Source organism: Aquarana catesbeiana, linkage group LG02 (assembly GCF_042186555.1).
Source record: "Aquarana catesbeiana isolate 2022-GZ linkage group LG02, ASM4218655v1, whole genome shotgun sequence".
Lineage (NCBI taxonomy): Eukaryota > Metazoa > Chordata > Amphibia > Anura > Ranidae > Aquarana > Aquarana catesbeiana.
Genome location: NC_133325.1, coordinates 451438708 through 451452245, shown reverse-complemented (window position 1 = coordinate 451452245; position 13538 = coordinate 451438708). Strand labels below are relative to the sequence as shown.

Sequence of the window (13538 nt, the reverse complement as noted above, 5' to 3'; positions counted from 1 at the left end):
CTGAGACAAGGGTAATACTTGGCTTCGGTGTCGGTAGACATTCAAGATGCCTACTCACATATTCCCATTAACCCACTTCATCAGTGCTTTCTGTTCTTTGCAATAGGAGGTAAGCACCTCCTGTTTTCATGCCGCCATTCGTTCTGTCTTCTGCCCCCACAAGACTATTCACAAAAGTACTTGCCCTATTCACCCTCTTATAAACTCGTTGCAAGTCCATGGTACCTGAACGTTCTGAAGGATTCTTTTCCTTTTAAATCTATCTGTAAATATCTAAAGGACTACCTAGATTTTTCACCGTCAACTGGGTAATCGGCTTCCAAAAGTCTGCCCTTTAGCGCTCCCCTCATTCTGGACAAGGCCCAGGCAAAAGTTTTCCTTCTGGCAAACAGGCTTTCCTCCCGAAGATCATATGCTCAACTTATGATCAAATGAGATTCTGGGCCTTATGCTTCACTTAAGGCCTCTTCAACCAACATTCTGTTGGCCTAGAACAAACTCTCTCTCTCCCTATGTTTCTGTCCAGTCAAGCAAGGAACTTCCTAGCCTGGTGGATTTCCAATCCAGCCTTTGAAATGGGAAAGTCATTTCTTCCATACTTATGGATGGTGGTACCCACAGATGCACGCCTCACAGGCTTGAGGGAGGAGTGTTCCAGGCTCTCATGGTTGAGGGAACCTAGTTCCCCCTGAACATAGGGAGTACCAGGAATCAGGCAGCCCTAAGAGGCAAGTCTGGTTATCTCCTGGGTTGACAAACACTGCAATCTGATGTTCACATTCCAGGTGTGGAAAATTAGCAGGCAGATTTCCTTAGCCATCACGGCCTGGATTGGGGGAATGGTCACTTTACCCATCATCTTCAGTCTCCTGTCTCAAAAATGGGGGACTCCGAATGCACACATCCTGTCTTCCAAGTACAACAAGAAGTAACCTGTTTGTGGCCAGAACCAAGTATCCTCCAGCACTGGGATTGGATGCCCTGGTAATTTTCTGCACTTCGTTCTGTCTTCTATCTGGTGCAGATTCTTCCTCGACTGCTCTGCAAAATAGAGGAAGAGTAGAAACCTGTGGCTCTCATCCCACCTAACTGGCCCAGAAGAAACCAGTCCAGTACACAAAGATATTCCAACATCTAGAACAGCCCCTGATCCATCATGCTTCTCGGTCACTGACTTTAACAGCATGGCTGTTGAGACCTAGGCCTCGAAAGACGGGTTTATCTGACTCTGTTTGTACCTTATTCAGACACAGAAAATCCACTTCATGAAATAATCTCTACCGTACCTGGTAATTTTTTTTTTTTGCTTGGTATCAGCCTCAGTGATTACTCTGTACCTCACATTCCTGCGTTTCTATGATCGGGACTTGACCAGAATTTGGCCTTAAAGTGTTACTAAACCCAGGAGCCTACATTCACTATATCTGGTCTCCCACAGTACACAGAATGTGGAAATGCATTTATTTTAGTAAATATAAACGTTTAAATATCTTTTCTCATCAGCAGTATATTGCAGTTTTCATACTGCACTGAGCTGTCCTATCAGGCTGCAGGACCCCTGACCCTCTTTCTGGACAGTGCTGATTGGCCCTGTGCTGATCACATGCACCCTTCCAAGAAAAAGGAAAAAACTCTAGCAATACACACCAAACTGAGCATGTGCAGCCTGACTCAAAAGGCTCTGTACTATCCAGACATGTTCTGGAGTCAGTGGAAGAAGAGGAGGATCTGTGCATACAAGATCAAGCAGCCTTTTTCCACAATGCAAAGGATTAACCACTTAGGTTCTGCAGTGAGTATAGCATTCATGCTTTACTGCAAATACAGACTGATTTTACTCTTGTGGGTTTAGTAACAGTTTAACCACTTCAGCCCCGGAAGGATTTACCCCTTTCCTGATCAGAGCACTTTTTGCGATTCGGCACTGCGTCGTTTTAACTGACAACTGCGCGATCATACAACGTTGCACCCAAACAAAATCGACGTCCTTTTTTGCTACAAATAAAGCTTTCTTTTGGTGGTATTTGATCACCTCTGCGGTTTTTATTTTTTGCGCTATAAACAAAAAGCGACAATTTTGAAAAAAAGCATTATTTTTTACTTTTTGCTATAATAACATCCCCCCCCTCCCCCCCCCAAAAAAAATATATATAAAAAATTTTCCTCAGTTTAGGCCGATGCGTATTCTTCTACATATTTTTGGTTAAAAAAATCGCAATAAGCGTTTATTGATTGGTTTGCGCAAAAGTTATAGTGTCTACAAAATAGGGGATAGTTTTATGGCATTTTTATTAATATTTTTTTTTTTTCTTTTTTAAACTAGTAATGGCGATCTGCGTTTTTTTTTTTTTTTTTTTTTTTTTTTTTCATGACTTTCGACATTATGGCGGACACATCGGACAATTTTGACACTTTTTTGGAACCATTGTAATTTTTACAGCGATCAGTGCTATAAAATGGGAGAGATTCTAACTGTTAGGGGGCGTGGCTAAAAGTGACATGTCACTGATCACCACTCTCGATTACAGGGAGCTGTGATCAGTGACCGTGTCACTAGGCAGAACGGGGAGATGCTTTTTTACATTAGCATCTCCCTGTACTTCCTCACCGTGACACGATCGCGGTTATTCCCACGGACATAGTCCGCGGACCCACGATCGTGGTCATGGAGCTCCCGGCGGGTGCGCCCGCGAGCCACCTCTTAAAGGGCAACGTACAGGTACGTGCCCTTCTGTCGCAGTATATCTGCGTGAGGCGGTCATGAAGCAGTTAACCACTTCCAGCCCAAGGACGTGATATGACACCCTTGACTTTCAGTGGGGATATCTGAATAATGCCTGCAGCTACAGGCATCATCCAAATATAAACAAAGCAGTGATTGCGGCTGGAAAGCATGGGATCGTTATTTTTTATTTTTATCTTATGTTTCCAGCCTGGAGGAGAGATGTGGGGTCTCATAGACCCCACATCTCTCCAAAAATGGGACCTGTCACGCACCATTCCTTTTACAAGGGATGTTTACATTCCTTGTAATAGGAATAACAGTGATCAAAAAAAATTAAAGCTATCGAAAAATTAAAAAGTACAATAAACAATAATAAAAAAATAAAAATTTAAAGCGTCCCTGTGTGCTCACGCAGAGAAGCGAACGCACGCGTACGTCCACATATGTAAATGCTGTTCAAATCACATGTGAGGTATCGCAGCATGCGTTAGAGCGAGAGCAACAATTCTAGCACTAGACCTCCTCTGTAACTCTAAACTGGTAACCTGTAAAAAAAAATGTAAAGTGTCGCCTATGGAGATTTTTAAGTACCGAATTTTGGCACCTTCTGAGTGTGCGCAATTTTAAAGCGTGACATGTTGGGTATCTATTTACTCGGTGTAGCATCTTTCACATTATACAAAAAAATTGGGCTAACTTTACTGTTTTTTGTTATTTTTTTTTAATTCATGACAGTTTTTTTCCCCAAAAAATGCGTGTGAAAAACTGTTGCGCAAATACCGTGTGACATAAAAAGTTGCAACGACCGTCAATTTTCTAGCAAAAAAATATTTACATAGGGCCAGTATGGAAGTGTTTAAGTACTCTTAACCATTCCATCTTCCTTATGGAATTCCATCTTCCTGATTCTTCACATGGATAAAGTGGTCTTGTGTCTACGACACTTCTTTTTGCCTAAGGTGGTACCAGCCTTTCAACTCAATGAGGACATTGTCCTTACTTTGTGCCCTGCCCCAAAGCATCCCAGAGCAATTGCTTTACATTGTATGGATATGGTCAGAGCTGTCAGAGGCTGTGGCTATCAAACGGACCCTATCTGAAAAACAGACTCTCACTGTTTTGCACATGTCTTCATAAAGGAAATCCTATTTCTAATTCCGGCCATACACGGTGGTTGCAGTTAAGAAATTTCCTTGATTTCTGTAGCAACACAGACGTATTGATATGGGAATCCCTCCTGCCGAGCCATTGTATTCTCCTGGCGGGGGAAGCCATCCCCGCCAGGTGAAGACAGTCATTGCTAGCTATAGTCTCTAAAATCCAGATGGCTGGCTGCACCCAAATTGATCGATTGATCAACTTGGTACATTCAGCCTGTCCCATACATGGTTCGAATGGCCGAGATTCCAACAGTGTATCACTGTTGCTAAATGGGTTAGACAGCTCAATATGAGGGCTTACGTGCTATAGTACCTTTTGTGTTCACTCCACTTGTTTTGTGCATTACAATTATGCTTGAAATCTGTCGTTATCAAACAGTTCTCACTGTGTTTCTTATAGCTGATACAAACTCCTTTCTAAGTATAGGTGTTATGCACAGACCCATTGCAAATTACATCATACGGTTCTCACTAAGCTTGCAAAGTTTTAAATGTGTGCGCCTCAGCAGATATCTGTAATTTGTAATGCACAAATCTGTTTCTCGTAACAGCATCAAACCTTTCATCGTATTTCCATGTATAAGTGTCATGCCCAGACCTGTTGCTAATTGTCCTACAATTCTCACTGAGATTGCAAAATTTTAAAATCTGTAATCTGCTGTAATCTGCAGTAAAAAAAACCCTTTTTACTGCAGATGTAAACGCTATGATATTAATGTCCATGCCTTCAGTCAATATTGCGCTGCAATGATCCTCGCCCCAACAGATTTGTCAGAAAACCTTTACTTTCCTTTCAGAATCAACATTTTCTATGAGACACTGTACTACAAAATACTCCCACAAATGTGAGCCATTGATTGCAACCAATATTTGTTCATTTGCACACACAAAAAAAGTATTTTTCCTAACAAATTCAAGTCCATGTTGAAAAAATTGAATACACCCCAATGAAATTGTTAGGAGCAAAGCTAAATTTTAGATGGCAAGATCCTAATTTAACAAGAATTCAACTTCAGGTAAGTCTAATTCATTAAACAGGTGTCCAGCAGACAGTTGATTATAAAGGGCTTTACTTAAAGTGGTTGTAAACTCTTTTTGGTGACTTTTACCTATAGGTAAGCCTAGAATAAGGCTTACCTATAAGTAGTGAAAATATCTCCTAAACATGCGTCGTTTTGGAGATTTCACTTGTAATGCACCGATGTCATCATTGGCGTATGTGCTTTGAAGAAACGAGCCAGCGTGCCGTTCCTTCCCCCAGCGTGTGCCGTGACTGATGGCTCCCGTGCGCATTTGGTGCGGGAGTGATGTCATGCGACTGGCCAGTCACAGAGCCAGAGTCCCGGGCCCCGGAAGAGGGGCGAAGATGGACGCGGCCTGCTCAGGGGACAGCGCGGGCTTTGTTTGCAGGTAAGTATCATATAATGGGCTAGTATGCGATGCATACTAACCCATTATGCTTTTCATTTGCAGTCCTTGCAGGGAGCAAAAGAGGAAGCAAAACCCGTCTGGGTTTACTTCCATTTTAACAAAGAAAACCCATTCCTGTTTCATGTTGTGAACAATGGCACCACATGGAAGAGAAATGTCACACAAGGCCTGAGAAAGAAAATAATTTCTTTACATAAGAAAGGTGAATGCTACAAGCAGAACAGCAAAGCTTTACTTAGTCAGAATACTGTAACAAAAGTGATACAAAAATTTAACAAAGATGGAACTGCAACCTTCCCAAAGACATCCAGGCCGTCCATGTAAGTTAACATCTCTACAGGAGTGTCTTCTCATGAGAGGTGTTGAAGAAAATCGCCATACAGGTTCACTGCAGTTAGCTAAAGAGGTAAGCCAAACTGGGGTGATTGTTTCCTGTGACACAATACGGTGTACACTGCAGAGGAATGGCATGCATGGGTGTCATCCACGAAGGAAGCCTCTCCTAAAGCCCATGCGCAAAAAAGCCTGCCTAGAATTTGCCGGGGCCCATGCTGAAGAATAAGACTACTGGGACTCTGGAGTAATGAGACCAAGATAAATGTTTTTGCAACTGATGGCTTCAAAACTGTATCGCATCGCAAAGGTGTGTACAAAGAAAAATGCATGGTGCCTACAGTGAAATGTGGTGGCAGTGTCCTTCTGTGGGGCTGCATAAGTGCTGCTGGTGTTGGCGAGCTGCATTTCATTGATGGTATCATAAGTCCACAGATGTACTGCTCTATTTTGAAAGAGAAGATGCTACCATCACTCTGTACCCTGGGTTGTCATGCACTTTTCCAACATGACAAAGATCCAATACACACATCTAAGGCCACTGTTGCATTTCTGTAGAAAAACAGGGTGAAAGTGATTCAGTGGCCAAGTATGTCTCCTGATCTGAACCCAATCGAACAACTATGGGGAAGTTGAGCATTACTCTCCAGTATCTAGGTTCTAAAAGAGGTCGTTCCTGAAGAATGGAAAAAGGTAGTTGCAATATGTCGCCAACTTGTTCATTTCATGCCTAGAAGACTTGGTGCTGTCCTTACAAATCAGGGGGGTCATACAAAATACTAGATGTAGTAGTTTTTGTTTTGGGATTTATTCATTTTTGCATCAACTAATTTGATTAAAATTGAAGATTTTGTAATTCAAGTTATATTAACCTTACTGTCATGTAATGAGCTAAACAAATGTTCTATAAAACTCAGTTTTGTCAAAATTTTGGAAATTGTTCTTGTGTTCATTAAGGTATTGATTAAAAGCTTAATTTTTAAAAGGGTTGTACTCATTTATGCTGAGCACTGTATATATAGTTTAGTTCACGCATCAACTACGTTTTTGGTAAAATATACTAAGTATATAATAATACTAAGATTCGTTTTGAACTTTCTTCCTGCTAGTTTGAGGTCATGTCCCCGTGTTCTTGATCTCATTTTCTTTGTTGAAAATATTGCCCTTCTGAACCTTATTCACCCCCTTCATTTAAAAATTTCAGTCATGTCTCCCCTTTCCCCTCTTTCCTCCAGAATGTAGATATTAAGTTCCTGAACTCTCTTCTGGTTGCCCATCTCTGTTCTATCTTATTATTTTTTTTTGTAAATGAGGTCTCTAGAACTGGACACTTCATGTGAATAGAAAGTACAAATCCATAGTTAAGCTTAAAACTTTAGATGCACATGCAAAAAAAGTACCAAGTGGTTATACGCCTCTAAACAGGGCTTCAAGCTGTAAGGGCATGCAGTCAAACCAATGAACAACTGGGATAGAGGGCCAAAACTAGACCAGTTATACTAGTACCATCTGACTACATCAGAGGTATAACCTCCATATGACAAACGTTCTTTCTCTCCTTATTTTTCAGTATCTTTTTGAAAATGGACGGATAGATAATATCTTTATGGAACCCTACTCCAGGTTTATGGTGGAACTTACAAAGCTGTTAAAGAATTGGCACCCACCTCTCTTACCTAATGGTAAGCCATACACAAGTTTCCATATGTTGGCAACATTTGTATGTCTATAAAAATGTGTTATTACAGGTCCGTTTTAGCTGCTTTTTAATCTCTTTTCCAGGTTATTTGTTTTCAAGGATCGAAGAAGAACATTTGTGGGAGTGTAAACAGCTTGGTGCCTACTCACCTATCATCCTTCTCAACACCCTTTTATTCTTCACCACCAAATTCTTCCAGTTAAAGACTGTGACAGAACACCATCAACTCTCCTTTGCTTATGTCATGAGACGTACAAAAACTCTGAAATACAACACGAAAACCACCTACCTGCGCTTTATGCCCCCTTTTCCAAAGCAGGAGTCAGAACATGGTGTGTGTATTTTTATTCAAAAACTATTTTACGAAACATTCTAGACCATTAAATGTGATGTGTAGAAAAGCTGTTTATCCCTTCTTTAAGGAGAACTTGTCCCTTGAACAACAGAGAGGTTAGATAAAGAGTTTGTACTTATCTTTTTATGGGTCCACACATAATGATGGCTTGCAAGGGATTGCCGTGAAAGCAGATAACACGTTGCACAGTACAAGAAATAAAGAAGCGCAAGATCCTCTTTTTTACTAAATTCACTTTTTTGCATTACAGAAAAAGTAACAGGTGGCAAGCGAAAAAGGTTAGAGGAAGAGGATGGTCAGTTTGTGATGGAGATGGCTGAGAACACAGACAATCCACTCAGGTGTCCTGTCAGGCTATATGAATTTTACTTATCCAAATGGTAAGTGCTTTGGTTTTTAGGATTTAGTATAATCCCAATATGTCCTCTCTATAAAATTTTCATAGGAATTGAAACTTCCTTCTCTCACTTGGGTTCTGCCACTGTTTTCTCTGAGTACCTATCCCTGACTAACTGTTCACGGCACATGATTCCCAGCCCTGGCCAAGTGCTCATAGAAAATGGGAGTTTCAGTCCTCTTTTCCTGTGTGGCAAAGAGAGGATGTACCATTCTCCTTTACAGCGGACGCCAGAAATTAATGTAGCAGGAAAGTGTATTTGAATACTTCTAGATTTTTGTCTTACACCTCTGTCCTGGGACACACATCAGCTCTCCCCAAACTAAATTGCAAAAGCTACTTTGGCAGCTCTCCCCACACTGGCTGCACTCCATTCTTAACCATCTCCTCCCATTTTCACACTGTTACCTCTTAACCAGGAATCTGTTAGTGTAACTGTGTATGGCCAGCTTAAAGAGGAATTTCTGTCCCACCCCTATGATGAGAATAGCTCTGGGGCCACATTAACTGCTTTCCGCCTGGCCTGTTGTCAAATGACGGCCGAGCAGGAGCTCTTTCATTCTGGATAGATGACACACGATGTCCACCCAGGATCATGCCTTGTGCATGCCCTAAGGATTGTGCTGCAGCGCAATCTGTCACATGCTCTGTGCACCAGACACAGTGGATGAGAAATCAATGTACTGGGCCACTGCATGTACCATGTGATCACATGACCATTGTACACAATTAATGGAATATATTCATAGCCATTTATTGTGTACTGTTGCGTTCATCACTGTGATTTTACCATGTGATCACTATGACCAATCAGTGTAAAAAAAATCCTGATCGCTTCCCCAGAGTAGTACAGTGTGGCTATGGTAGCACTGTACTGCTCTAGTCACAGTATGGGGGGAAAAAAAGGTGTGTTTTTTTTGTTTAACACACTGTCACTAGTCCGTGTCCCTAATCGCCGCCGCACCAGTCATATGATGATGCTGTACTGCTCTGGTGACCATTTGTAAAAAACAAAACCAAAATAAAAATGTTATTTAATCATCTTTCAAAAAACTCACCATGCCCCTTAACAAATACTTTGGATGTCAGCTTTCCCAAAAAGGGTTATTTTGTGGGTATTTGTACTGTCCTGGCATTTTAGGACCTCAAGACAGCTGGGCAGTTAATTCATCAGGACTAATTGATGCCTGGAGATGGGAGATGAGACAGGTGAGTATTTTGGGGGGGGGGGGGGACTAATATTAAAAAGTTTTTTACCTTAATGTAGAGAATGCATTAAAGTAAAAAACCTTTTACCTTTAAAACCACTTTACTATAACAGTTAACAAACCAAAGGAGAGCATAAAAGAGAAATTTGTGTTAGCGTTTACATACACCTTAGGAAAAGCAATAGGTTAGGGATGGAAAAACTCCAAATGTCACACAAGGCCTTTACTGTTTGGTATAATTTTGAGAATATATATGTATGCATTTCTTTGTACTTTTCCTTAATGCTTATAAGGGAGCCTAAACATTGCTAATGCTTATAGGTAAATAAACTCCAATATTGGATATAAATGAATCAAATTTCATAAATTATAAATGCAATCAAATGTGAATATAAAAATGGGAAAAGTGAGTACAGTCCATTCATAAAGTCAATGAAGGCGCATCAGTCCCATGAAGGAAAAGTCACGTATCCACAGTTCATTGAGAGCAGCCAGTGTGGGTGAAGAAAAGAAGAAGGTGGTGTGAAGGGATATCCAGATAAACAGTGAATCCGGAGGACACGATAGACGAACCCTTACCAAAAGTGGTGGACTTCCCTAATAGCAAGGTCTTGTGTGCGTGCAGATACAGCCCTCTGCAGGGACAGCTGGATGGCGGCAACAGGATCAGCCGATGAATGCAGCGTTCCAACGGAAGGCGATTCCAGCGCATCCACCTGGAGGGAGGCACCCACTAGTTGTCCCGGATTTCTCAGTCTCCCAGACCCACATAGTCACCTCAACTCTCCAAGTCCTACGGACATAGAATATCTCCAACATTCAGCACTGTCTCTTGAGTAGAGCAGCTGTCTCCTTACAGGATCTCATACCTGTCTTCAAATGGGAGCACAACTCCCCCCTGCTGCATTCATCGGCCGATCCGGACGCCGCCATCCAGCTGTCCCTGCAGAGGGCTGTATCTGCACGCACACAAGACCTTGCTATTAGGGAGGCCCACCACTTTTGGTAAGGGTCCATCTATAGTGTCCTCCGGATTCACTGTTTATCTGCATATCCCTTCACACCACCTTCTTTTCTTCTCCCACACTGGCTGCTCTCAATGAACTGTGGATACGTGACTTTTCCTTCATGGGACTGATGCGCCTTCATTGACTTTATGAATGGACTGTACTCACTTTTCCCATTTTTATATTCACATTTGATTTCATTTATAATTTATGAAATTTGATTCATCTATATCTATTTACACGTTTGGTCACTTACTGTGCACTCAATTCAATATTGGAGTTTATTTTACCTATAAGCACTTTCTGATTTTGGTATTTGATTTATCAATTATTTACAGCTTATATATACTTATTTACTTTTTTTTTTATTCATTTATGCAAGTAACACATGAATTTATATCTGTGACCATCTGACTGTAAGCGCACTTATTTTATTTGCTTTCGTTTATTACACTGATATTAGTGTTTTTTTGTTGCAGCTGCAGTTCAGCATTTATAATAGCTTTTTAGCGTGTTTTTTTTCCCTTTGTATAAACATTGCTAATGTTGATTAAATGTCATCTTCTGTCTTTTACAGTTCTGAAAGTGTAAAGCAGCGGAGTGATGTCTTTTACCTTCAGCCAGAGCGCTCCTGTGTACCCAATAGCCCCATGTGGTTCTCCACCATGCCCATTGACCTGGGCACATTGGACAGCATGCTGACTCGCATCCTTATGGTTCGAGAAATTCACGAAGAGCTGACCAAAGCGAAAGAGGACTCAGAAGGGGAACTATCTGATTAAAGTTTCTTCAGATCCTCCCATCTTTCCAACTTCCAAAGCCCTAAGTACTATATGTTCTACATGAAGCTGGGCTGGGCAAGCACTAAACTGTGAACTTTCTCACCTGGAACTGATACACTGCCCTTTTTGCCCATGAGTCCATCCCTGTTTATATGTAAGCATTTTCCTTGCGGGTTCTAAACAGGATATGGACATAACAGCCCTATATCTTTGTGGCCGGCACAGAGATGAGCAATGGACTCTAAAATTGTACACCTAACTTTAGGTGTTAAACCCCAAAGTAGGAACTGTAATTTGTTTGTAACTGGAGCATAGGGGTGATTGCTTTTAACTCTCTCTACTGCAGAAATATAGTAGGAGCAGCTGAAAGGGTTAAGACAAGAGTCTCTTCACACTAGTGTTGTGTAACACTGTAAAGGGTGCATAAAGGTGCCACCCATTTTACTTTATTCAATGACAGTTTGAAAATCTATGTAAACTCTGTAGCAAGCCATTTTGACTTTCCAAGGAGTTTTGGCATCCTTCCAATTAAACAATCCACTTAACATTTACCCAGAAATTGTGGGGGTCACATTATACTTCATATTTGGCTTTTTCTCTGTCCACGTAATTACATTGCTATTCTACACTGGAAACCAGTAGTACTGCAACCAGTAGCAAGTAGTTCTTAGATCAATTAGACCAGATCTACCACTTGTAGTGTGTAATTAGCACAACCAATATATCTCTTGTGCTTAAACAGGAGTTGTGATGTTTACGCTGAGGAAACCATTTAATAAGGCTGATAAGTCTATGGCAAAACAATATGAAACTGCACGCACCTCTGATTGATAAAAAAAAATATTTATGTCCCGTAATAACAAGATAGCAGATCTTAAATCATTTGGGATTTCCTTCTATACGTCTCAGCCCCCAGAATTCCCACTGTGACCAAGACCATAAACATGAATCATGAACATTTATAAAACAAATGCAGGCTGAAATCTGTCAACTTTGCATTTTGTTAGAAAAAATATGCTTGCATACACACTATTTAATTATTTACCCCACAGAGCCGTAAAAACTGAATGGTTTGCAGGTTTTGAGAATATATATAAAAAAAAACCTACAAGTTGCCTATTTTCACTACAAGTTTTTTTTAATATCTCCAAAGTTTTCCTTCTTTTTTTTTTTTTTTTTGCCCTGCTATTTACAGATGCATACAGTAAATAGAATAAACCAAACACGTTTGTCTCATTTTTGTATTTTTCTTTTTTTAAGTTTATATTAGGCAGGTGTGCGCTATGTTGCTTTAAAAGGAAACCTTGAAGCGAGTTTATAACAAATAGTTTTGATGCACCGTAAAAGAGAAAAATCAAAGAATTTGAAAAGTATAGTGCTCTTATTCTTGGTTTCAAACATGGCAAGAAAAAGAAACAAGACCCCCTTTAATATTTGATTGTTACACAGTTTTAATTACCCACGCATCTTTCCTTCCAAGGGCATTAAACACCAGGCCATTTTTTTCAGAAACTTTCAATTGTATAACCCTCTTACTCTTTGAAACAGAGAAACCTAAAAAATAGCTTGGATTTTTTTTTATTGTAGAAATAAGAAAAGGGGGGTACATTTCCAGAGGAATTTTTAGCATTTGTAAATCATGGAAGATCTGCTAGACTCTTGCAGAAAATGCACTCTCGAGAGAAGGATTTTGGAGTTCAGAGAGAAGCAAATTTATTCTGTATGTCACTGATTATTCATTACTCTCTTTTCTATCAGAGGGGACCTCAACATGTTTCATTGTGTTATGTTGCTATCCCCTTGTATTTTAAAGAGTTGTAACGAGTCTCATTTTTCACGTCTTTGATTGTTTTGTTTTTTTTTTTTTTTTTTTTTTTTGTTTTATTTTTTTTTTTTGTTTTAGCAGTTAAAGAGTTTAATATTAAAGACAAAGTAGTCACATTTTGTGTCTTTTACCCTGCTTGTACAATAAATAACTGATTTGTGTTTTTTATGTACAGAGCTTTTATGGCAAGCATAAAAAGAAAAAGCTCCTTGCCCCTTTTCCATGTTCATGGGTTAATTACTTGCCTCTATTCATTCACTAGATATTAGCTTTTAGATGGTAAAAATCTCTTGTAGAAATGCAAACTGTGCAGTGGCTTTGAGATCCAGGGCAACAAGTGGGCTAGGTTACCTAAAGGAGACTCTGAATGGTTAGTAAAAATATAAACAAAACATTTATATTTTACCGAAAATGGAGGACCGTTATTTTGCCAAGTTAAAGGAACAACTTCAAACTAAGGTCACAATAAATAGAGTACATGTATCTTGTTGAGGATTTAAAAGAAAGTGTACCTCCCTATAAGCCTTGTAGTACAAAATGCAGCTGTAAATTAAACTGTATCTTCAGTTATCAATGCAAAACAAATGTGTACTGTGCTGTCCATTCACAGAAGTCT

General features: G+C 40.1%; 1 protein-coding gene across 1 annotated transcript in view; it reads left to right on the top strand.

Moving 5' to 3' along the window:
• ZMYM4 (zinc finger MYM-type containing 4) overlaps window positions 1-12276 on the top strand; it is a gene marked incomplete in the record, with an annotated part of 194477 nt that extends 182201 nt beyond the window's left edge. Inside the window, 4 exon segments of the mRNA XM_073615589.1 lie at window positions 7220-7331; window positions 7432-7680; window positions 7954-8083; window positions 10893-12276. Of these exon segments, the coding sequence (XP_073471690.1) occupies window positions 7220-7331; window positions 7432-7680; window positions 7954-8083; window positions 10893-11097 (696 nt within the window).
• Between the last annotated feature and the right edge of the window lie 1262 nt (window positions 12277-13538).